Genomic DNA, 25,841 nt, shown 5'->3' with positions numbered 1-25,841 from the left:
GTAAATTACAAAGCGTGTTGTGGACTTTCACTAAGAAAAGCGAGCCTTGATTGTCTTTTTTTTATGGAAAAATGCAAAGTGCCAGTCATACAGAATTCAAAATGAGACTGTTTTGCTAAGTAATAAACTATTTATAAATATATTCAAACTAGTAACCTAAAAAGTTATCGAAAATTGTGTAATTATCCCTTCTTTATATTAAAACCCAACAGATTTTGCCTGAAATAATTTTGCATTGTAAAGCCAGACAAGTTTGTCGGTTATCTAAATATATAATATTAGTTTCATGACCCGAGGCTTTTCATTGGTATTAGATTCACATAATCTAAAAAGCAACAAATCAATGCCCAAACCATCCCAGAAACTTTCCCAGCTCCACTCGAGCTATCTAAATTGAGTGAATGCAAATTTGAATTTGGCTAATCAGAAAAGATTCGCCCCAGCAAAACAAAAGGCTAAGTGGGGGAAATCCCTAAGCAAACCAAAGGGGAATCCCTTCAAATAACCCAACCGAAGGGAAGGAAGGGGAACAAATGCAAGCGGGTTTTCAGCCAAGTCAAAATTGTGCTGCTCTCTCAAATATTTGCATATTAATGCAGGCATATTGCGTATACGTACATGGGTGTATTGCTGGTTGGGTTTGGGTGTATAATGTTTGTGTGTGAACTGCTGACCCCTTTTGCAATTTCCACTGTTGTTTCTGTAGTTGTTCATCCTCGTGGCACTCGTGCAGACAGTTCAAACATTTACATACAGAAGTAAAATAGAAACAAAAATAAAAAGCAGGCGAATGAGATTCAGCAGGGCTACGCATCTGCATTAGGGATGTGAATAGAGTCACGACTTTGGGCCTTTGGAAACCGTGACACAAACACACTTCTGCGATAATTCACACGACAAGTGTGGCGAAAGACGGGTAAGATTTCTCAAATTTCACACTTTGAATTGCTAGCAGGAGTTGGAAATTGGGTCAGCAGGCGACAGGACATGGAAGGACCTTCTTCAGTTACTAATTTGCGTGCGACGTGACTTTCTAACGTTTTTCTCGATCAAATCACAGACTTACGGCCACCTCCATTTGCGAATCCTTGAGCACTAGTATGCGTGTGTGTGTGTGTGTTAGTGTGTGGCAGTGTCCCTTTCGGCATATCCTTTTGTAAATTGTTACATTTTCGCACGTGTGAATGTTTTTTTCCCGTGTCGTACCTCTGCCTATTGCGTGTGTGTCTGTGAACGAGTGTAAATTGAGGAGCTTTGGCTCACCTTTTCCATTTTTCCACTTTTCCATTTTTCCTTGCCTCGCCCAAACATTTTTGCATCTCCAGGTGTGCAGGTGTGTGTGTTTTTGGCACGTTGGCCATTAGGACACTGGCCCGAAAATGTATTTTCATGTGTTTTAATGGACTTTTCGGGTTAAGTCGGATATCATTTTTCCTCTTGCGAAAGCCGAAATGGAACTCATCTTAATTGGTTAGACCTTTGCAATGGAATTAGAGGTGGATTAGCCGAAAATAAAACTCTCTGCCTGCTGTTCGGAAAATATCTTTTAGGCTTTAAAGATAACTGAAGACTTCAAGTAGTGTGGGTAAAAGGATTCATATGGAAATTAAGGGCAACGGCACACGCACTTCGGTTTTCATATGTGTGCATGTAGGTCAACTTTTTGTCAGGGTCAACCTTTACTTACTTGGCTCAGACTTTAGATTGAAATATATAGGTTTTAAGATTGTATTTTAGTACACATTCAATAATTACTTAAAGGGGCTCACCCAGCTATGCAAATAAGTAAATGCCCCAGACAACACCTTCTCCTTTTAATATCTCATGACTTAAACATGGCGAGGTGCAGTCGATGCGAATCTTTTAATATTCCGCAGCCCTAGGAACTATTTATGAAATCAGTACTTGTCTGGCCTGAGCCGGAAGACAATATCGGAATTACCATAAAATAGGAGATAGGAGAAATCGTGGACTTTATCGAAGGTAGGGACCATTTCCGAATATGCAAACTAAGTGCAGAATCCCCAGACGGGAAATGCTTGCCTATGCAAATGGGAGGGTCGAACAACCCAAACAAATCAAGCGACCTAAAACAACGTCCTGTTCCCAGGACGAACTTTAGTGGCGAACCTCGGTGGATAGAGAAAGAGCTGGGCGGTTTGGAAAGAGCTGGGATAAAAGTCAACGTAGTAAACAATTGAAAGCATAGTTCATTCTACTCTTTTTCCCACAGGTATATACGGGCTGGGATTCAAATAGAGAGGGGCACAAAAAAAAAAAAAAGGAATTGGATGAACAAAGGCTGTGGCTGGAGTGCCATCATGAAAGTAAACTAATTAAAATGTAATGAATTCGAAAAGTTCTTCGGCATTTGGGGCTATAATTCACCATTAATGCAGCCAACAGAATTCACTGGCAGTTATGGCAGTTGTGCTGGTTGATTCTTTTTTGTGAAATTACGAGCGCAATAAAAGTCATGCAAATGATCCCAAATTCGAGTGATAAAAACATGCGAGCAGCCATTCGAATGGCAAAATGCTGTGCTCAAATTTTAAACAGCCAGCACATTTATTTATGCGTGCTAATGTGCAATTTTATATCCAGCTGGGCGTTCCTCGGCTTGGAAACAATCGACTGTTAACGCCCAATGGCCCCATAAATTCTAAATAAAATTTCAATATTCAATAACATTATTTTTTGGCAATTGATTACCGTACGTTTATTCAGCCCCTGCATGTGACACATTTTGTAATGCGTAAACAATTTATTTGGGTTGTAAGTAATCGTGAAATATTATTTGTTTCTTTGCAATCATTTTAAAAAGGCATTAAATATAGATCAACTAATATTTAATCACCTTAGAATGTTAATGATTAAGCACGATAATAATGGTAAATGCAAAATGATTCTGCTTCTTAGTAAATCATATAAAAACTCCCTTTTACAATTATAAATATAAAACAACGCTGTTAATGGTAAAAAACCTTAATGATGTATTTTGGATACTCAAATTTTTGCCAAATTATTCATTTCAACGAGTTAATACAAACGTTGTTCCATCAGAAGTTAAACTTCAGCCACACTTCACTGCATCCACTTAACCAATTTGCTTGTTTTGGTTAACATCGATGTCGAAGTGTCAAGTGTCAAGAGTTCGTGTTCGGCAAATATTATCATGTACAAGAGCATCAAAATTCTGCAATTAGTTTTGCTAGTAGATACAGTGTAAGTACTTGATATACTTTGCTTACAGGCTAAACTTGATATATATATTTTCTAGTTTTAGGCATATCATAATATCGGTTGCCATATTTTTCATTTTGGTTTATCCGAGTTATGATAAATGGGCCGGCGCACACATGACCCAATTACGCCCTGAGATCAAAAACTTTGCTCGTTTGCGGTATGCAGCTAAATTATAAATAATTAATTTAACCAAACGCCTCAAGCCGTTCGTAATAATTATTTTGCTTACAGGACAGGTGTAAGCACAACGTCTACACACAGGCTAAAATAAACGGAATACCTTTTTGGTCGATTGTTGAAGTTTTAGACTGGAATGTTAACTGAAGTGTAAGAAACTTAGCTAAAAATATAAATTCCTTTAAATGTTAAAACTCCAAGCGTTTCATTGCAGTTATACCATTGTTTACTTAGTAAGGCTTTTATGTTTTATTTATTACTGTTGGCATCAATTAAAAATTAATTTACACCTTGATAAATATCTAATTGCATTTACCCACACAATTTCAAAGATAAATATACATTTTCTCCTCTACATTTTGCAACTTTTTGTAAGATTAAATATTTCTTTGCCAGCTGCACACTTTATGTTTGCTTTCTCTTTTTGCAAGTCGGCCATTTGATTTGATTTGATATATTTTTTTTTTTCAAGTTTTTGCTCCATTTTCCAATGCAGGCAACACTTTTTAATCAATTTCCAGCTTGATAAATATTTTCTTGGACAATTGCAGTGCTGCTGCTCGAAGCAACTGCAACACTTGAATTTCATTTAGCTTTTCTTCCATTTCTTTCTTGGCCCACACTTTTGGCCTTCGTTTTTTTCTGCCTGCCATACCGGCTGCCACCACAACATCCAGCTAATCCAGACGATCCTAGTGAGCTGGCACTTTCCGAGTGCCGCAGCCTCTTTGGCATCCACTTCCACTTCCACATCCACTTTTCCCCAGCCACCCAATCTTGCCCAGCTTATACTCCAACGCACATTGTCGCAAAATATGACAGTTGGGATGGCAAAGCGTATATCACCATCACTGGAGGAGGAGAAGATGCTGCACATATTCCCTGGCACACTTTCGTTTTTTGTGGGTAGAACAAAAGCGTACAAGTAGCCAAGCGGAGGAATAAAAAATTCCTCCCACTGCACAGAATGTGATAAACTATGACAGTGTTCTGCTCGGGTTCATTGGATCACTTTTGGGGTTGGGGGCCACGTTTTTGGGGGCTGCACAGATACCAGAGATAGAGGACAATTGCTGTGAATTTGTCACGTTTCTTTTGGGTATGACACTGCCAGTTTGTAGGCTTTAAGCCGGCCTTATGATGAGTAAATACTTGAAAAGAACTTGCTATTCCATAAAACTTGTTTTAAAAACAGTCATCTTATCAATCCAAAATCTCATTCCCTTTTCATTGTGCTAAGAGTAATACCCCATAGCTGTTCACGTAACTCAATAGCTTAATTACCTTTAATTACCTTTAAAGCAATCTGAACAACTTAAAGCTTTTCCAATGATCAAGTACACTTTCTGCTGCCGGCCATTCCCCAGTAAATTCCAAGCATATCCAGCATTCTTATGGGATGAGAAGCCAGCCCACTATACAAAATACTCCCTCGACATCATCGTCCTCGGAGTCCATTGCATTTCCTGATTGCATGATTGGGATTGTATGGGACAAAGGAGAGGCGGTGAGGAATGAGGCGGGGGACACAACAATTGCCAATGCACCGGAGCTCAAAAGGAGTGCCTCCTGCCGGACCAGTTGGCCATGGAATATACCCAAACTAAGCGGTTTCTAATTTGCCATTGCCAGCACTCAGGCATTCAAGCAAATTGTAATACAATTAGCGTCATTAACATGGCATTTTGCAACGCTGCAACCAGCCACAGACACACATATACATACCATGTGTCAGAGAGAGCAGCTTAGACCACAGACCCTGAAGCCTGCAGGACATTCCCCCACTCCTCCATCCTTCCACCCATTTCCGCAATGTAATCTGCTGCTCCTGCACTCCCCGCATTTGCACAGCCCAAACGGCTCGTGGCGTTTTAATCAGCTGTCAGCTTATTAAATAATTATTTCCGAAGAGGGAAGTGTTAAGCTTCACTGATCAATGCAATATTCTACACTGGAAATGGCCATTTTCGGGGTTTCAATTAAACGAATATATGTCCTTTAAATGAAATGGAGTAACTAAGTTTTTGTATTGCTCTAAAGACATTGGCAATAAGTGATCTCTTCAGGTGTTTATTATATCTTAACAACCTATTTCTACCCTAGGAATTTATTTAATTTCCAAACACGCCTGCGAGTAAAGGCGAAATTTTCAATGGACCGAGTGTTTAACTGCCATCACTTTGGCTTAAAGTGTTTACTAAACGTAAAAAATAGATGCATTCAGGTCCTGTGACCACCGACATCCTGCAGAGTTTTCTGCATGGTACATTTAAGGAGCAGAAGCATCTGCAGCCAGCAGAATGCCAACTCATTGCGGTGCGGTGGCTGACGAGAAGTCCTTGCTGCTGTTAATCCTTCATTCTCACATGGCATTAGGGCGCATCTGCAGCGAGTATCCTTAAAGCGGCCAAATTGCAGTTAGCTTGCAGATGGCCCCCGGAAAAACCGAAAAAATAAAGGAGAAATTCTCTCCATGTGCGAGGCGAGAGTGTGGAGATAAACAAAAACCGAATTAGTCGTGAAAAGCAGAGTGGCAAAACATTTATTTTTCCCTTTTCTTTTTTTTGTGTGTGTGTGTTTTTTTTTTTGCCCAGCTGTTGTGCTCTTGCCTTGCTCTTGGCCAAAAAGCCACAAAACCTCAACGGCTTTCAGGCTCGGACAGCTGCTGTTCACTTTCCGACGTTACTTTCAAGTCAAATTGAGTGCCTCGTAAAAAATACAAAGAAGCAACGCCCACCCTGGCTTACAGGAAAAAAATTTAATTTAATTAGAAAGTGAGGGGTATGAAAAGTTTGAGGTATGGCGATTTCCGTGTTCCTAATAAGCAGCCCCACATTTCGCCCGCTGAGCGGCAATCCAATCAAAATCACGTCAAAAGCCGAGACTCCCGCAAAGTTTCCACTTGTGTTTATGCAAATTGCTGCAAACTAATTTAAGGTTGGCATGACAGCCGCAAATTAATTCAAATTGAGTGATCACCATAAAGCAAACAGCACCATAGTGTCCACCACGCAGAATGGACAATGCTGCATGGACCACCGACCGCAATCCATTGGTAGTCTAATATATGCCGCAATATATATTCCATAATATATTCAATTGTGTGGCGCTCACACTCACACGAACACTCACAGATGGAGTCACAGTTTTCGCAGTCGGTGGCAGGGTCACCACCGTTCGGGGTCACCAGGTTCAGTGGGTCAGGTGAGGTCACGTAAACAGCAGAAACACAGCTCGGCAGAGCCATAAATAATGCACATCATTAAAAAATGCATTGCGCTATTCTATTTTACGACTAACAGTTGAATGCACTTTAAAACCTAAACTGATTTTATTTTCGGAGGGGTCAAGGTGTGCAAAAAAAGAGTGCGATTAGAGGTATTATCTATAAATAACACATAGTAACAGAATACATCAGTAAGTGCTAGTAATCTTGAAAACAATTAGGAAATTAGATAGTAAGTCTTACAACATTCGTTTATTATTGCGATGATTATAAAGTTGTTTTTTAGTTTCCTTGAACGATTTCTATTATACTGATACTAAGTGTAATATTTGCCGGTATATTTGATCTTTAGTAAATAACTATTTTTTCTGTGAACGCATTTCGCAGGAACATTCCCCTATTTGTAAAACTTTTCTGCCACGACAAATTATTCCCTTTGCAGTCGCACCACATCAGTTCTTCAATGGCATTTCCTGCCTCTTCTGAGGACACTCCACTAGACATTATTGATTTCTGCCAAACGAACTGCCATGTATTCCATGTGCTTCATGTGTCAAAATCGACTTAACTGTTGCTATTGGCCAGCTGTTTGACCTCCTCCGTTGAGTTCCCATGATGGACATGGACAGACATCTTACAGGAAGCATTTGTCAGCACACTGGCTGCGTGTCAGAGGTCCTGCTTCTATTTCTCTGTCTGGCCCGCAATTTGTGTCACGCACATCTCAGCGAGAGTTTCGGTCGCCTAAAACCAAAACCAAATCCAAATCCAAGTTGGAGGTACCATATACACTCGCCCCATAATCAGTCAAGCTATTGAGCCTCCGTGACTTTTGGCGTCCATAGTATCGTACATTTTCCTTGGCTAGTTCAGTTCGCCGGTCACGTAGACATAGGTCGCCATTTTTGTTTGATTTATTTACCTGGTGCAGGGCAGCCAGTTCGGCAACTGTTAACTGTCATCTCCGGGGCAGCTATTATCCAGACGCCAATGCCATAGCGATGATGATGATGACCATGTGATGTGGCCATGTGTGAGTGAGTCTCGTAGTTGGGATTTGGGAGCAGAAGCAGGAGCAGGAGCAGGAGCAGCTGCGACAATGTTGCGGACCTGTTTTGGCCATTCCCTGTCACTCGCCACGCATGCCAAACATATCTAAGCGGCATGGCTCACTGCATGCGGCTGAAAGGTGAGTTGTGATGGAAAAGGTACTTTCATATGGCTACCATATGAAGAGACTTGTATGTTACTAAAAACCAAAGATAATACGATTGAATAGATTGAAACTTATAAACATGAATGATTTTAAAAATCTTGTTAAAGTATTAAAAAACCTAAGATTAATGGGCGGTTTTTAAAATCGAATTTTTAAATAGCTAATGAAAAGCACGAAGAGTGTGTGCCAAAATGCCTGGTCGTTTCCCATCACTGCGGGTGAGCGATTGGATGTGTGGGTCAGTGAGTGATTTTTTGCGTTGTCCGGTGTCTTGGTTATCCGACATGGGCGACATGCATGTGGGTTTTGTGGCTTTGCGTACCACACGGCGTATGCGCGTCGTCTATTTGTTATGCTCTTTTAGGGCGCAAATTCAATTTGTGTCCTAACCTCACTTGCCACAGATGTTTGTTTACTCGATGACCCGCCCCAGCAACATCTGCTTCGTGCTCCCGCGATGGCTGCTAACCATTCTGAGGGATCGATTCAGGATTCAGCGGTTGATATGGGACTGGACATGCATTCTTAAAGAGCCCTGTGTCCCACGCTGCCGCAGGGTTAATTTTTGATGCGACCAAAACCTTTTAAGTGAATTGAAAGAAATTGGCAGCATCACCTTCTATGAATTTATGAATTTGCAGCTTTGTTTTGGGAATTAACTTTATTAATTGGCACATGCCGCCTGCATAATACGCTTGTAAATTAAGTATACGCCATGACTGGCTCAGGCAATTTTGTAGTGTCCGCACCCAAAGTGTCCGAGACATTTGGTCATTTGCATGACGGGAACAGCTGGCTTCGCGCACTGATTGCAACAACAAATTGCAAAGTTATTAAGTTTATTAAAAACCAACGCAAATATGCAACAACACACAATGGCTACAAAGACATTGGCGGGCAAGTTGTGAAAGGCAATGTAAATTCCATTTTGTTGGGCGCTTAACTTTTGCAGTTGCCTTGGCTTTCGGCTGTTCAGCAGCCATTCTGCATAAGTTACTCGAAGCATTTTGCAAACAATGCAATGCTGCCCCTTCCAGCTGCAGAACTTGATTCAGTTGCAGGCGTCTGCAAGTTGCAAGTTGCAAGTTTTTCGCTGATGCTGGTTAATGTTTGGCCAGCTCCCGAAAACCCATCCCCTAACCCCCTGCACCACTGCATCGCCCTCCACCCGCCGCCTCTGGACATCAGTCGCCTTCATTACCAACTAAAACAACTGCAAACAGAAACAGAGACAGAAACAACTGCAAAAGGAGCAACACCAGCATCCTTTGGGCGTCCTCATCTCGTTGTCACTTGCGACTGTTTCGAGTCATTCTTGGGAGCTGTTCAGGTCGTTTTTGGTCATGGACGTGGTCTGGGTTCTGCCTAAACTAGAAAAACAAACTTTAACTTCCTAAACATAATAACATTTAATGGAGTTTCATTACCCAATTGACATACACAAAACATTAATCTCGATCCTGAGATTGCCCCTTTTCTACGTCCATGCTCCTCTTTTCCTCGTTATGAATTTTGCCAATTTGTTGCTGCGACTGCTGCTGCCTTGCAATTTTCATCTGCAACCCCCCTCTCGCCCAGCCATTGTCCCAGTTATTTTCGCATTTAAAATGTCTTCGAGTTTTTTGGTGCGAAACTTCTCTGTGATGTTTGTTTTAATGACTCACCATTTGCGCCAATTTGTTGCGCTGTTTTGTTGCCTTTCATAATTGCAAGTGCCATCGATGGCTCAAAATGTTGTCAAGTTCTTACATTCGCAATTAGGTCAACTTCTCCGCTGCTCTGAATGCCTTCTCAAATTGTCAGGCTAACAAATGAACTGCAGCCGAGGAAAAAGTTTTTAAAAATGATTTCTCAGCCCTAAGTAAATATGCAGCCAGCCGGGCTTCGTTTTCAATTTGTAATATCCTGCGTTGCAAATTACGCAGGACCAAGGACTAAAGTCTTGAAGCTGGTAAGCATAAGGCTGTAAGCATAAGGCTGGAGTAAAAATGAGAAAGTTGATGCCACGGTCTCTTATAGTTTTCCAGGTAAATTTCTGCTCACATTTTCTACATTAGTCAGCATTAAAAATTTATTTGCTTTGAGTAGATTACACGCACCCGCAACAACAACGCTATGGGGGCGGATTTTCCGGGCGGTGGAAGGACGAACAAGAAGTAACGGCTTCTAAAGTTTCTTCCCTTTTTTTTTAACCGCATACCATGGGATAGAGACGTAAGGAGTACGAGATAGCTGGGTTATAAAAAGGGGGGACAGGCAGAGAAAAATGCAAGCTTCATGCGGTTTCGGGGTGTGGGTGGATGGTTGGCAAAACAAATGAGCTGACTGCAAATTAAGTGCAGCTGCCAGTTTCACTTGGCCGCGGCAACTACTTTAAACAAACTTTAACTTTAACTGCGCTTTAAGTTTTCATTCACAAGGCGGGGCGGAGATCATAAATCCATGCAATGCGCCCTCAACTTTTAAATTACGATGTCCGTCGGCACATTAACATAACGATATGCACTATATGCATACACCCCATCCAATGCACTTATTTACCTAACAATCTGATAATAAAAACTACACACTTTGAAGCTAGGGTACGCATTGCAAGTGTGGAAGTACCCATGCTGCAAAAAAGAAATCTTTAAAAGTCGAATTTGCTTAGGTCCACCCTAATTACATATATTATATAGGGGCAATTCTCCAGAAAGTACAGCCGACGCCAAAAAATTCGAAGTCTATAAAAGTGGCGTTTTTTCACGATATGTATAAAAAATAAAGTAAATTTAAGTAGTAGTAGTATTTTTGACTTTTAATCGTAACACATTTTGAAACGTTTCGATGCAAAGCCGAAGTTCAAAAGTTCTGTTTAATACATTTATATGGTACCTTTTGATTTGATTCTTTTTCTTAAAGAGAGTCCCTATGAAATGCTATTTCTATTTTACACCTAGATAGGTAATAAATATATACAAAATATGAAGGAAACGATGCAATAGCTAATTACGGCAAATTTCTCATGGGCTCATTATGTGATATAAAAAAGGACATGGAAAAATACCTTAATACTTCATAGTTTCCCATGCACTGCTATTTCAATGAACACAGCTGTATGTATATATATAAGTATTTATGATTATATTGCGCTGTTATTTGTTTGCTGCTGTTATCAACACAATAATTACAAGTATACAACCGATGCTTGAAAAAGAAATAGCCTGTTTGGAATATTGTCAGTAATACTAGTAATAATAAAAAATCTCATAGTTATAACTACGCAGCTAGAAGTACATAAAAAAAAATAACAGGGGTTTCTTATGAAATTAGAAATTAGAAAATTAGAAATTTAGACAGAAGTTATCAGATGTTATCAGAAAATATCAGGCAGTCTAAGCCACCCCGAGAGTATAGGGTAAGTGATTGAATACGTTTCCATTGAATACGTTTCAGAGCTAAACCCCAGTGCTTTAGGGTTCTCCTCAAAGACAGTTGTATCGGACGTGCCTTAGTGAACTTGTTTCCATAAAATGGAAAACGAAAAGACTATATTGGGCATGAGTCATCATAATCTCTTTCGTGTACTCGACATTCTAAAGGAAAACTGCGAAATACAGAATGCCAATGAATCTTTGGCCCCCATCAAATACGCTGATATCTTTAATATTGCTGTCACTTGCAAGAAATTTCGGCGAATCGTTTGGGACTGGGATAAATCGATGTACAACCAACTGGAGATCGATCTGCTGTTTATTGTTCCTCACAAAACAATCACTGTTGCGTTTGCGGAGATTCATAAATCTCTGGAGGGAGCCACTAGGCAAAAAAGAGAACAGTACATGGACATTTATATTAAGGCCTTGATGGGGAATTCCCTTCTTCACAAAATTACACTGATCTATAACACACCGGACTTTCACAGCGATCACTCGAGTGTATTTGAAGAAATTGTAATGGCACTGCATGGCAAAGCCAAGCGCATAACGTTGGATTCGGCTAGAATGCCGAAAATCAAGGAGATAATTGTTGATATAGCAGGCAAATGGAACTCTTGTCTACATGTACACAAATATATTTTTCTATAACAACATTTTTTCGTTGCAGATCGCAAAATAAGTGACCTTTATCTCTTTCGAAATATTTCCAAGCTCAGCCTAACTGCATCTTTTGAAATGTCTGACCTCAAGGAATTTTGCCGTTTAAACCCTACATTGGTAACCTTGGAAGTGAATCAAAGTCACTTTTCTGACTACGGAAAGCTAACTCAAATCGTTCCCCACTGCCCAAATCTAAAGCAATTAAAATTTCTAGTGAATGATGGTTTAAGGGATAATGATTACGTCGAGCTATCTCTTTTAAATAAGCTTCAAAAATTAGAAATGGTCGGCATGATTCCAAAGGTTCATTTTCTGCTGCCTGAAAATAATAAAGAAATATGGCAGGAAGAACAGTCCAGTGTGTCAACTTTAATGGCATCCACTTCCATTCTTAACCTCCTTAGAGCTTTTGGCGTAAAGAAAAAGTCTGCACTAATTCAATTGAGCATAGGTTTTGACATTGATGAGGAAATGGCGCAGGCTATTGAGAATGTAAAAGGACTACGAATGTTGGAGTGCGGGTTCTGTGATCCCAAGAGCATTAGGCATATGGTACGACACCCAACACTTAACCGATTAAGCATACTCAGTAGGGGTCCATTAGATACCGATTATTATGCAGCTTTGCTAGAAAAACATGTCACTGTTTCAAATTTGGATTCAAAAATGTATTTAAACGATCGAGGGTATCTATATATTCAGACAGAGAATGCGCACATTTTTCGGCGTGCTAACTATGAACCGTTTTTGAAACTGAAAAACCTTAAAAATCTAAATGTGCCTGTTGATATGATCGTATCTATGGAATCCACATTGCTGCAATTCTTGGAGCTAGGTGTATGCATAAGAAGTCGAGCATGCGAAATAGTCCTGAATCCTCAGAAGCGGGAACTTCATGTGATCTACGAAATTGACTACTACAAAGATGTTAATTTTTCAATGACAACGAATCTGCGCTGCTTTGAGTTTATCTCTATATATATGCCAACAACTCGCCTTATTCAACAACTATCCACACACAACATAGAAACATTGCAGGAATTATATATCGGATATCCTGGCAGAGATTCCGATATTGACTACCTTAACAAGGACGTAGCCGAAGCTTTGTCAACCCTTAAGTGTTTAAGAACAATCACATGTGGATTTAAGAAATTGATTTACATTCTCCCACTGGCTCGCTTAAACGAACTAGAGAATATTGACGTGTTATCGGAACACCACCCCAAGAATGTTAACTTTTCGAGATGCCTAGACCCCCTTTTAGGGAACTGTCCCAAGCTGAGCTCCTTTAAAATAAAAGTTCCAGTAGATGGAATAACCAAAAAGCTTTTGAAAAGTCTTGAAAATGTGGTTCTTATAAGCAGAGTTAAGCAAGATATTCAAGAGGATTTATATATTCACATTGTCTGGATGAAAAAGCCACATGATATATTAAACAAGGTTTGTATTCGAAGAATTGCACAGATCCACACTAAAGTTATTCTATTTCAGAAAAAAGCCGTTAACAATTTAACTAACAAACAGGTCGGTATGCAAACCACCGCAGTAAAGATGTTATACCAAATAATATTGTGTAATTGTATAATTGCAGCTTAAACTTATTACAAGGCCACTTGAACGTATAAAGTTGACAGTTGAACGTATTGAGAGTGACGATATTTTTTAAAATATTGTCGAGATGCTGGACAATTTTTTTCGTTTTATTTATGGACATATATTTTAGGCACATATGCCAAATAAATAATTTGTAAATTCCTTTGTATTACTTGCTAGTCATAAATTTTCCTAAGAGCAAACTAAGCACACTCGTACGACAATTAAATAAATTCAATTTGCACCTGCCGACAACATTACTGGATTTCAACCCATACGGATGAAATTAAATAAATTAAACACATACACACAGGCAGCCATTTTCCTGACACACCGGAAGGACAAGTATTTACTTTACAAGTAAGTTTGCATTTTGATTAAACTCAACAAGCTTTCCGCTGCTGGAAATAATTTGTACTGCGTTCTCGCAGTTCTCCCACTCCCCATCGCCCACCTGAATGACAGGTGTTTATTTTCCGAAAATGCAATTGAGCGAAATTTCATGATGCAGGCATTTTGTCAGCTGGGCTGCGGCTTAAGGTATAATTAAATAATGACACTTGGGGAAATCGAATGTTGCGCCTGAGCAGGGACGCCGAACTTTTGGGTATTTCATTTACCTAAAGCCGATGGAAATGAGCAAGTAGAAAATGAAAATATTTGTAGTATTTCGGGATTTGGGGCCCGTGATTGGCAAGGTTTTGCAATTGCTATTTTTAAGCCAGATACAAATTGGAATCGACGTTTAATAGACAACAGCTGGCACTTGCTACTGTGTGTGTTTGTGTGGTTGTGCGTGTGTTGTGGTGTTGAAAGAGCATGGGTCATTCTCGAATGCAATGCAAATTGCGTATACGCAGTGTGTGATGCGAGTGGCGATGTGCAAACTAAGCACCGAACAGCCTCTGTTTTATTTACGCACTGAAAACTCGTTGAAAACACACAGGCACCGAGGCATTGTGGGCATCGCTGTAGAGAGACAATGAATGTTTAATAATTTAGCCCGAGTGCATTAGTGGCCGAGTTCTGTCGTCCTTTCGTCCTGTCGCACAGACACATAGACACACGGACAAAAGGACAAGCGACGCCACACATTGGCATAATTTGTCAGATGTCGAGCAATTTTGTGAGACTGCTGCTAATTAAATATGCCAGCACATACACGTAAATAGACATTGCGAGCAAATCTGCAAAGTAGTTGAGTGCCATGCAAATAGCCAATTCCAGACACAACTTGGCCAATCGGCTCGGTTCGAAAGCCAATCCTATTGCCAACCTCTGAGCCCGGGCCAATGCAAACAATGGTCCAGAAAACACAAAGAACTCTCCAATCAGCCAGTTCACTTCGGTCCACTCTTAATCAGTGAATGTCAACGAATGCCCAGGCACTCATCTGCAAAACCAGATCCTTGTGGCATTTTCATTTGCGATTAATTCAGGTCTGGCATTAAATACACACTTATGTATGTGTTTGTTCTATTTTCAGTCTTATTAGCCACATACTTTGCTTTCTCAAAGTGTTGAAACTGTTCCGGGAATAAATCCATTTTGCTGTTCTTCCCTTACAAGTCAGCCCAGCCCAACTGATATTTAAATTGGTAACCGAAACCCGGTCATACATTGCATTCTCATCTCCGGCCCGGATAATCTTTATTGTTTCACAGTTCAGTGACACAAATTTGCAATTGCAATTGAATGAATTCTTACATTTCGAGTGCGGGCTTTCCATTCACACACACAGCGATAAGAGTGGCGGGCAAAAAAGTGCTGGAATATATTAATATTGATGAAAAAAGCAGAAACAGAAAGGCTGGTCAAAAAATGTATCTACTTTTACGGCACGCTCTCAAAAGCCCGTTGCGCATTTATTTTAATCAAGGCTGCGGAGGTCAATGCATTGCGACATGTTTGTTTAAGGCATACGTTGAAGGTTTATTAAAATACATTATACAAAAGAGCAGCGCTAATTATGCATTTAAAGCGAAAAAGTATCATCCCTCAAGCCAAGCATAAATATTTGTGCACTTAATTACAAAATGCATTCCCAGGAATTATGAACTCGTATTTATCGGTTCGCTGACTTTGGGCATCAATTCATCCGTTGAAGTCGGCAAGTGAACTTTATTTGGGTTAATTATTTAAAATTGTGAAAGCGAAAATGTGGTGTAAAATGTGGACTGATAATGGCAAATTTGTCACATTTTTTCACTCATATTTATTTTTCAATGTAAGCTTTCAAGCGTTGCAGTTAATACATTTACTAAATTAACTTTTTGCTGAGTAAAATCCCTATGGGAATGCCATAAATAAATCATAACTGGAACATTAATTTGGGTCCCATTTGTTAATTCCTGATGTTTTGTGTTTTTTAATTTGTTGCATATACTTGAGAAGCTTTAGCTACTTTTTAGCCAAATAGGGGAAACTCTATACATCCTGTTCCCTGGCGACGGTTTATTTATTACGGAGAACCCTTCTGGACAGATTCAATTAAACAGTTCGCTCCGGGTCCAATTGGCCCATCCGATACCCGCCCTGCCAATTATGTACCTTTCTGTGCAACCAATTAGCCATTTTGTGCGGGTCTCGAGGGCTCGAGGGGTCCATCAAATACACCTGAAACTGCGAAACAGCTTCTGAAACTTCAAACCGCCACTTTGAGCGAGTGGAGGTCCTTTAGCCGTAAACCAATTATTCGGGGTCCCAGAAGGATGCCTCGTGTCGCCGTTGTCAATTAATTGGATTATTTATGTGTATTTTGATGGCAACAAAACGCAATCACTTTGCACGCGTGTCAAAATCTTCGGTCCCCGGGAAATTTGCCGACGCAAATCTGTCATACCTACATTGCCTGCCACATTATTTCAGATCTTGTTTTCTCACAAGTATTCATGCAATGTTAATGGTTTGAAAACGCTCCTAAATTTCATGTTTTCCTTCCCCAAATAGGTCAACTAATTTGGAAACAGATGTTAAATGCATCGGCGAACAAGGCCATTGAGTTAATGAGAGACATTAAATCATTTTTTCTGCACTCATATTAATGTTCAACATAAATTCCGTGCACGCAATGACTTTTTAATTAGCGAAACCATGTGGTTAAAAAATCGTTCTAAATAAATGTGATAAATAGGACAGTTATAATATCTGAAAAAAATTAAACATTACAAAATGCAAAGCAACATAAAACAGCTTTAGGGGTTTATTAAAATTAATTTTGTTTTAGAGAATTGTTTGAAATCATACAAATTGAAATGAATTCAGATTGAGTTGTATACAAGTATTTTAAATTGTTGTTCTTTTTATTATAAAAAGAGAGAGCAAGTTGTTTGTGACAAGAAAACTTTTGGTATAAGTCAGTCGACTTTTACCCTATTTGGGAGCCACCCGCTTCCAAAGCCAGTAGATGGAAGTCAATCATTGATGACAGAGCTCTGTTTCTGGTTATTGCTGCGAAATGTCCTTTGGCAAGTGCACTTCCTTGGAAAATATCTGAGATGTCTGCTACCGGCAAACTACGAGCCCTTCAACAATGACATTAAGAACTACCATCACCATCATGTTGAGGAGGCAGAGGCAGAGGCCTCAGGATGTCAAGGGGCAGACAGGATGTGGATGGGCGTTTAGCTTGACAAAAACCCCTGGTTACAAGCGGATGCGACACTGATGGCTTTGTGTTCGATAAATGTCAACAAGCTGAGCAAGTTTTAATTGAAACACTTCACCAAGTTCTGCAGTTTGGCATCGAAAATTTGCACGACATTTTAAAATGTTTCGAAATATCCAATTACGAAATAGTCTGATGGAGCATTGCACCATGTCAGACTAGTTCAAGTGTCAACAAGCCAAGACAATTTTGCCAAAAACTTTGAGACTTCTGTCCGAAGGGCACTGCAAGTTAAGGCTGTTAAGAGTGATAAGGTCACACGGTTTTGTTTGGACCTTTGTCAAACAATGCAATTACTTTCTAAAGTTCCCAAACGGCAGAACAAGGCAATCAATTTTCTACACTTGTATAACAATTAATTATGTTAAATACAGCTCGCTTTAAAGAGAAAATGGTTGTATTAGTAAAGCTTGTATTTCTCTCAGAAATCTGAGACAGCCAATTTTAACAACAACTTTTGGCATTTTTGAGGAAACTTAAACTTTAACTTGAGGAAAACTAAACTCACAAACAAAATCACAGAATAGAGTTGAAGTAACATGATGCGCTGTAATTCGTCATAAATATAATACTTTAACCGAGCACACGTCATGGAAATCTAAAATAGAAACAATAATTTCCGCCGCCACCCCCATTTTCACCGCCAAAACACAATGGCCGCTTCCGGTCCGCCAACTTGTTCTTCTTCTCGCATCCCACTTCCGCCACACTTGACGTACTTCCGTCTCCGACAGTTGCCATTTCATTTTCCCTGTCTGCCCCTGTCTATCCGCAATCAGGGTTTGTTTGTCCTGCGTCCTGGTTACTGTCACTGCAAAATGAGAGGAAAGTCAGCGACATCGCAGCCTGCACAACAGGTGCCATCATTTTGCTTGTTGTCCTTATTTGCCCATTCTAAGAGTGCTTTCTAATTATAAATTGTTTTTAGCTTTAAGTGAAAAATTATGCCAAATTGTTTCTGACACATTTCATTAACAGTTCGGAGTTTCGCATAATTGGAAATGCCTCTCCTACCCCCAATAATGCTTTTACTTTCAACTTTTTTCGGCTTCAAGCCCCGCAGGCGGTTTCATTCAAATGAGTAGGTAAAATTTAAATAAACAATTTACTCTTAAGAGTTTTTTTTTGTCGGATGTGCTTTAATTTTCATTTCTGGAAAATTAGGTCGATAAGCTAAGCAAGCCAATTTCTTTAGCATTTCTAGCAAATATGGTTATTGATTGAGTTTAGATGGCAAAAGACAACACTCAAATTATTATATACTTTTATATATTTTATTTATATTTTTTTTATAATGTTAATAGATCAAAGGCTGTTACAGAAAGCAACCTCAGATTATTGCTGGCTGAGGCTTTTGCTTTAAAATCATTCAACGTATCTGTATCATGCCATCCGTGAATTAATAGTTGTAACGTATTTTTTGACTCATTCTGATTTAACACTTCAGAAGCTTTGTTGACGAAGTCAGGATTTATATTGCAGTCGAAGAGTCGTAATACCCGGAGATCTTTGCACTGCCGTATTACTTCCAGATATGTTGCAGATATATCTATATGATGAAGGTACGTTATTTGCAAGCTCTGCAAAGAGGTGAGTGACGTTAGATATATGACCAATTTAGGGTTATTAAAACTGCAATCGAGGTCCCTTAATGATTTTATATTGGCGAGCGACTGTGCCTCGTAGTTGGCTGTGATTTGTCCCTTGACTCGAAGGACTCTTAATGTTTGCTTGCTGGCCAGGAAATCGAAAATCGTCGTCAGAGATGTTCTTTGATTTCTATAGCAGACCAGCAATGGTGACTCAGTGGATCGATCTATATAGAAGCTCAGTTCTTGTAGCTCAGGCAAAAAAGTCAGTATATTCCGTAGACTTGAACTGCTCACTTCCTTCGATATGTGTAAAATTCTTAGTGCAGTCAGAGATCGGCAATTTCGCAGTAATATTTTTCCAACGTTGTCGTGCCCTGTAGAAAAAATTAAATACCCGCAGAGCAAATATCGATATGTTAACACTTACGTAGAATGCATATATGCAGTTGCTTTAGATTTGGTAATTCGTGAATGGCCCTCAGTAAGAGTTTGGTGATCGGGTGAGGATATATCTGCCTTATCTTGATGGACTCCAAATTTTTCATGCTTCGGATCAGATTATAGAATTTTGAAAAAGCATCATTCCTTTTATTTTTAGAGTAGTTATCATTAAATGAACTAACCAGATCATCGGCGAATATGTTTAGTGATTTAACTCTTTGTGAAATAAGACTTAGCAATGTGAACTCCCAAGGTTCAACATCACCAACCAAATAATAATTAGCGTATCCACGTCGTGACCAGCCATGAAAAACATTCCTGAGTCTCGAACATGTGTGGGCGAAACTTATTCGTGCTTTTACTTCAGTAAACTCCAATATTGTCTCTAGGCAATAATCGTTTAGTTGCAAAATTCTGAGTTCATCCATTACAAGCAAGCAGCAATAAGTGACTAAACGAAAAGTTTACAGAATATTGCTTAAATGCAAGATAAGATAAGATAAACGATAACAGAAAAACAAGTGCATTCGTAATGTAACTGCATTGTGACTGATACTGTGTCAAATAAATTCATGAAATCATTCTTAGCTCCTTCCGATTTCAGTATTTATTGCAACTCACTTTACTTGCACTATTCAGTGTTGAGACACGAGAAACTAGCGTGTTGTAAAATGGTTACAACTGGTTTTCGAATTTAAATGTTTAATATCTACACTTAACAGGCATTTTAAAATTCTATAAATATTAAAAAATATCAACAGGCCAGGACACACACACACAAGCTCTCACCTGGCTCTCACCAGCATTAACTTTTATTGGCACGGCACTACTACTGACCTACTTTATTTAACACCGAGGAGGCTCGGCACACACACACCAACACAGCAACACACATACACATACTCACACACCTGCTGACGGGCCACACGCATATGAAACATAGGAGGAAAGAGCGGAAAAGCCGGGCTCAGCGGGCGTACTTTGATCTATGGCCTGACTCCCAGGCATTTTCCTTTTCCCTCAACTTTTCTGCCCAAGTCCCCGCCATCCGCAGCCGTTCAACAATTCGCCGAGGAGCAGCAAGTAATTTCTCTGCGTTGCTCGTTAATTAAATTAACACAGCACGCGGTCGCAGCAGCGACCAGAATAGAGGTAAACCAAACCCATCGGCGATTCAATATCATGTCTTCACAAGGCAAGGCGATACCCTCTACTTCTTCAGAGCTACAGAGTAGAATGAATTCTGTGAAAGCTAAATCGCCAACGGTGGTTTGTTTCAGTTAGAGAAGTCCTTTGAAATACAATTCATATTTTTTAAAATATTTCAGATTTATTAATCATTTTATTTAGTTATTTATATTTACTTCTAGAGTTAAGTAATGCTTTCGTAATTAATAGCTTATGGTTCAATTCAAATAATTACAATTAACGAACGTTTGTTTTCCAAAATATGGAGTCCAATAGAAAGCATAAAAATATGTATTTCAGATACCAAGTATTTTGTTTCACCTTACATTTTGTAGTTTTAAAATATTTAGAAATTAGCAAAGAGTCATCGAGAATACTTCCTTCTACGTGTTTCACACTTTTCAACGATTCTAGTATACCCTTTTCATCTTCAGTCTTTTATGCCACAGATAAGAATCGCAAATCGCATCAGGGCCATGATTTGACTTACTTAACCCGAGGCACGATTAAAAGCCAAACGACAGCCCGCAAGGCGCATTGTAAATCAAACTTTATGGCCCGGGACAAATATTATATTTCGCATAATTCCATCGATGAATATATGTCACGGAGCCACCCAGAAGAGCGGGGGGTGTGGCGAAACAGTTTTAAATAATTCAAAGCCGCAGCCGAACAGCCTCCAGATGCCCAGGGGCATCAGAGTACTCACGGCAATGGAAGTGGAGTATCCTGTGGATACATGTGTACGGGATGGCATTGGATAATAGTGTCTTGCAGTCAAAGTGCGTGTATGCAAGGAATTATCAAGTGTTGTCAACACAGCACTCACACACATACACACGCACACACACGACGACATCGGTCCTTTAAAGGACCTCCGGCCATGGAGAGCTTATGTAAAGTGAAAGTGTGCGCGGGCGTGTCATAAGTGTGGAATAGACCCACAGCCACCCATAACCACCCATAACCAAACCAAGTTCACTCCACCAATCCTCCGGCCATCCAGCCAAACACTCTTGTTTGTGCGATTGTCTGTGCGACAATAAACGAACTTACACATGCGAGAAATGCGTCGGGCAAAGAAAACGACCGGAAAGGCATACATAAATAAGTTTCCGGATTGAGCCCACACCACCCACGTCGCCATTTCCTTGGGCGGACATCCCCGCCGCCAGTTGGTGCAATAAAACAGAAATGGAACCGGGCAGCGGCACTACGAATGAGCCAATCTGAACTTATATTTGGCAGATTTTCATCGCGCATATGAAAGACAGATGTGCGTTCATACGGATTATAGGCGTATGACCAAAGACATTGGAATAACAAGATCCATGTAGGAATTATCACACAGTTATTCCAATGTCTTTGGTATGACCATCTGTAGCATACCCATTTAAAGTGCTAAAAAAAACAAACCATATTCTATAAGTGAGCGCAAAAGATTTCTCAAGTGTACTATACTTGCATTTAGAGAAATCAATAATTGAACTACTATATCAAAATAGTTTTTAAAGATTTAAGAGTTCTTGGAAAAAAACCCACACGTTTATCTGATATTAAATGGGTTATGCAATTTTTATGGTACATCTGATGGCATTACGTAAAGCCTAAGTTCCAAAAAGCCTTTTACTTCAGCATATTTGGACATAAAGCATTTTGTGACATGACGGTTAACGCAGTTTCTTTTCAGCTTGTTTATTCCTTCGCCAAAAAGATATTTCATTTTTATTCGGCCCAGCACGTGGTTCACATTCGCATTCAATATTCAAGAGTCTCAACAAATTACTTGAACCCTTTTCATGGCCCCTTGGTTGGCCCAAAAGGCTTTAAGTCATTTGTCAAAAAGCGCAAAAGCGGCCTTCAAGAAAACAGAGGCAACCCGGTGTCACTTTCACACTTTCTTACTTATGCAAATGTCCTCATCTCATTTGCGCAGCAGAGACAACACAAACGGATAAAGAAAGGATAAAACATATACAATATCAGAGGTCCTGCCCTGCGGCTGGGACTGACTACCACTACCAACACATCGCCTGTCATCTTTTCGCACATTAGGCCTACTTTATTTCTTGGCCCTGCGTCTGATTAAATTACACACATTTTTGGACAAGGAGACAACCGATGACAGACCATTGAAGCGCAAACTTACATCAATCCTTGGGGGTAAGTAAAAATCAAGAACATCTTATGCTATCGAGCACCTGAAAAGCAAGATGGCACGATGCTAAATTCATTCATTTTTTATTCGTGGTAAACAATATAATGAATATACAATCTCAATTACATGGCATAAGGATAAAGTACGCATAATGTTCTCTCATTTAACCAGCTGAATTTAATGCTACCCATTTGCGTCAACTTTCCCGAAAGTAACCAATAAAAAATGAAGACAAAGAAAAAGACTTCGAACCGACTATCAGCGATGTACCAGAAACCAATAGCCCGAACATTTCCCCTAATTGTATCAGCCGGCAAATTTATGACCTTAACTATTAAATGTTCCAGACGAAGCTCCTCCACTGCTGCTAGTTTATGACCGAAGCTCGGTAAAAAAAGAAATAGGAGAGGACAGGATATCTGCAAGGACATGGCTACCACGATTACTAAAGGTGAGGGTTCAGCCAGCGTAGCATTTTATAAGAATTTCAATTATAAGTATTTTATAATGGCTTATGCGTAGCCACGACTGCACGGCATTTTAGTTCACAGTTCATATAGCTGCTATCTTATCTTATCGGAGGTGATTAAATAAACTGGTAGGTTAATCAAAGAAATGGTTATTCATAGTTTCGGAAATAGTTCTAACACAACCTTCAAACAGACAGTTATAAAAGGAACCGGTATTTTCAAAAATGAGCAACGCATACATTTTTAACTTAAATGAATATTGTTGGTTTTCAATATTTGAGCAAATAAAAAAGAATTGCGAATATGATCGAAATGAAATTCCAGACCTGATTCGATACAGGGACTTAATTTTTTTTGCTATTACTGATGATCGGATACATTCACTATTTCATTACTGGAATCAAAAGCTCTACATTCGACTCGAGGTCGAAAAATTTCGTTCGTGGACTTGTAGATTTGTTTCTGTTCAATTTTATGATCTCCACGTCAGCCAAATGAAATGCACTTCAGCTGAGAAAAAAACATTCTGGGATATATTTTTTACACTTATTAAAGAAAATACATTAGTCACAAACTGCATTTTGCATTATATTCCAAATGATGTGTACTGCCCAGATCATATGGAGATATTTGAAAAGACCATGAAAATATTCTCTGAAAAGAAAAGCCTCAGCAATGTAACGCTTCAAATGTTAAGTAATGAATTTAATTGCACACAAAGTTTAAAAACCACAACTTAATAGGCGCTCTTTTTTTTAGATTACTCATCTGAACATCTGGAACAATTTCGTAATTTGAAGAGTCTTAGTCTCTTTATGCCAATGAGAGCTAATGAACTGATAGAATGCGTGAAATCGAATCCGAAACTTACCAACTTGGAGTTTACAAGCCCATATATATACGGTAGACTGGCTGATATAGCACCATACTGCGAAAACCTAGAAGCGCTGACGTTTCATATGAAACCGGAAACGGATGCCAGCGAATACACTCCACTGGCCAAACTGCCGAAATTAAAGATTTTGGACATTTTTGGGTATCCACGAGAGGGTTCACTAAATGCGCTATTTAGATCAATGGCACTGAATGAAACTGTTTTGCAACAATTTTCAATACGGCAGGCAATGCTCGGAACGGCGGATGTCGAGGAGTTATCCAAAGTGCATGCATACAGATTAAATTGCGAATTGATGCCAAGTCGATTAAGAGATACTCCTGCTGTACTTCAGTTGCCAAACATCAGCGCGATAAACTTCGGAATGGAGCCTCTGAAACACAATAATCTTTACTACAACAGCGTAGATATTATATCTAATATGGGTCATATTGCGCTTATAATCCGTAGAAAGTCTGACAAAGATGTGTTATTAAGGTTACATGACTGGCATAAAATGTTACAAGCCGGAACCAACCCACTTTGGTTCGAAAAACAAAATCTTCGGCAGCAGATTCAAATGCGAAATAATTCTGAATGTGGCAAAAAAGTAGCATCTTTGCTATTGCTGGAAGCCCTGCAATCGCAGCTCCCAACTATTACACAAAATATACATCGTTTAACTGAAATCGGAGGACTAGAGGAATTGGAGGTGAAAATCAAGCTTAATATAGATGAAGAACTACGGACATTTGTTGACTCTAGCGATTTGGTTACTTTTGAAGATCTAGAAGGGGATATTGCGATTGATTCCGATGTTCAAAGTATTATTATTCTTGTCCAGCTGACATATCTCAAGGACATCTTGGGAATTTCTAAGAATACGAATATAAAGAACAGCCTTGCTATACAAAATTACAAGTTTGAAGTCGATTTTGATATTCGGCTTTAGCGATTCCACAGCTATTTCCACGAGAAAGTTATCAATAGCTGATAGCTTAAAATAAAAAGTAAACTATATAAAATTGATATGTTTGTGTGATATTTGCGAAGAGCTATGACAAGTTTTCAAATTCGATTGATTTCTGACAAAAATGTGGTCCTCGTGGACGCCTTACATCACGAGTCGGAGATCTTTGTACCGCAGTTGCACCAAAATGACATCGTGCTGTGGAACATAATACGGAATCGTCGGCCGAATCCAAAACTCCAGTTTTGTGAAGAGTCGATACATGGTCAGGACAATGGTCCGGTGGTTCTCCAGCGCCCACGTATCCAGACTCGGATAACAACGGCGACGGCTGGTCTGGCTCCCTGGGCGGCGTCCACCGATGGCGGTGCATTCAAAAGAGTGGCGGACGAAGGTTCGCGGTGTCCACAGTTCTCCCTTAAGCTCATCTCGAATGGCAGCGTGGTGCTCGTGGAATGTAATGTCCACGAATCGGAGATCTTTCTACCGCAAATTTGCGGCCAGTACATGGCCATGAAACGCATCACCGGCCATGAACTTGTACTGCCATCCCAACCCATGATGCCGGCCATCCAACCAGCTAAGACCAACTGTCTACGGCTTCAATCGACTCGCTTCTCCTCGAAAACTACCAACTTGGATAGTCAGGCAAAAAAGCGGAGAAAGCGTAAGAGTCAGGAGCCAGCCCATCACTCTGGAGCTGGGGATCAACCGGTGTCGAAGTCCGTGAAACGATAGCCCCTTGAATTGAAACGAATTGTCTAAATTGTATTATGAGTGTGTTTGTCGAAAATAAAATGGTAAATACCCTGCACCAAACCATACCAAACCAAACTGTGTAAGAATCGAAATATAATCAACATGTTCATTTTATTAGTAATGATAAGTACATATATGTAGTACTGATAGCTAGTTAAGAACAGCTTTTCCAGCTAACCGAT

At 39.7% G+C, this 25,841-nt stretch overlaps 4 protein-coding genes across 6 annotated transcripts; 3 read left to right on the top strand and 1 right to left on the bottom strand.

Moving 5' to 3' along the window:
- The first annotated feature begins 11,315 nt into the window (after positions 1 to 11,315).
- LOC6533947 lies at positions 11,316 to 13,709 on the top strand. The gene is made up of 4 exons (XM_002094611.3): positions 11,316 to 11,885; positions 11,952 to 13,387; positions 13,439 to 13,471; positions 13,539 to 13,709. The coding sequence occupies exons 1-4, from the start codon at positions 11,378 to 11,380 to the stop codon at positions 13,611 to 13,613; spliced, it is 2,052 nt and encodes a 683-aa protein (XP_002094647.2). The 5' UTR covers positions 11,316 to 11,377; the 3' UTR covers positions 13,614 to 13,709.
- Positions 13,710 to 18,481: 4,772 nt separating this feature from the next.
- Positions 18,482 to 19,704, bottom strand: LOC26535721. 2 transcript variants are annotated; one of them, XM_015194868.2, is made up of 3 exons: positions 19,423 to 19,704; positions 19,227 to 19,345; positions 18,482 to 19,173 (listed from the first exon to the last, which is right to left on the bottom strand). In XM_015194868.2, the coding sequence occupies exons 1-3, from the start codon at positions 19,428 to 19,430 to the stop codon at positions 18,497 to 18,499; spliced, it is 804 nt and encodes a 267-aa protein (XP_015050354.1). In that variant the 5' UTR covers positions 19,431 to 19,704; the 3' UTR covers positions 18,482 to 18,496. The 2 variants fall into 2 exon arrangements, with proteins under 2 accessions (XP_015050354.1, XP_039229993.1); XM_039374059.1 differs by having other exon boundaries at positions 19,227 to 19,704.
- Positions 19,705 to 20,856: 1,152 nt separating this feature from the next.
- LOC26535112 lies at positions 20,857 to 24,882 on the top strand. Of its 2 annotated transcripts, XM_015194867.3 has the most exons (3): positions 20,857 to 22,591; positions 22,934 to 23,037; positions 23,816 to 24,882. In XM_015194867.3, the coding sequence occupies exons 2-3, from the start codon at positions 23,016 to 23,018 to the stop codon at positions 24,880 to 24,882; spliced, it is 1,089 nt and encodes a 362-aa protein (XP_015050353.1). In that variant the 5' UTR covers positions 20,857 to 22,591; positions 22,934 to 23,015. The 2 variants fall into 2 exon arrangements, with proteins under 2 accessions (XP_015050353.1, XP_015050352.2); XM_015194866.3 differs by lacking the exons at positions 20,857 to 22,591; positions 22,934 to 23,037 and adding an exon at positions 23,239 to 23,752.
- LOC6533946 lies at positions 24,872 to 25,729 on the top strand. Its single transcript, XM_002094610.4, has one exon. The coding sequence runs from the start codon at positions 24,988 to 24,990 to the stop codon at positions 25,636 to 25,638; it is 651 nt and encodes a 216-aa protein (XP_002094646.1). The 5' UTR covers positions 24,872 to 24,987; the 3' UTR covers positions 25,639 to 25,729.
- The last annotated feature ends 112 nt before the right edge of the window (positions 25,730 to 25,841 follow it).

This window comes from Drosophila yakuba, chromosome 3L, assembly GCF_016746365.2.
Source record: "Drosophila yakuba strain Tai18E2 chromosome 3L, Prin_Dyak_Tai18E2_2.1, whole genome shotgun sequence".
Classification (NCBI taxonomy): domain Eukaryota; kingdom Metazoa; phylum Arthropoda; class Insecta; order Diptera; family Drosophilidae; genus Drosophila; species Drosophila yakuba.
The sequence above is the reverse complement of the archived record's forward strand: the minus strand, read 5'-3'. Positions and strand labels throughout refer to the sequence as shown.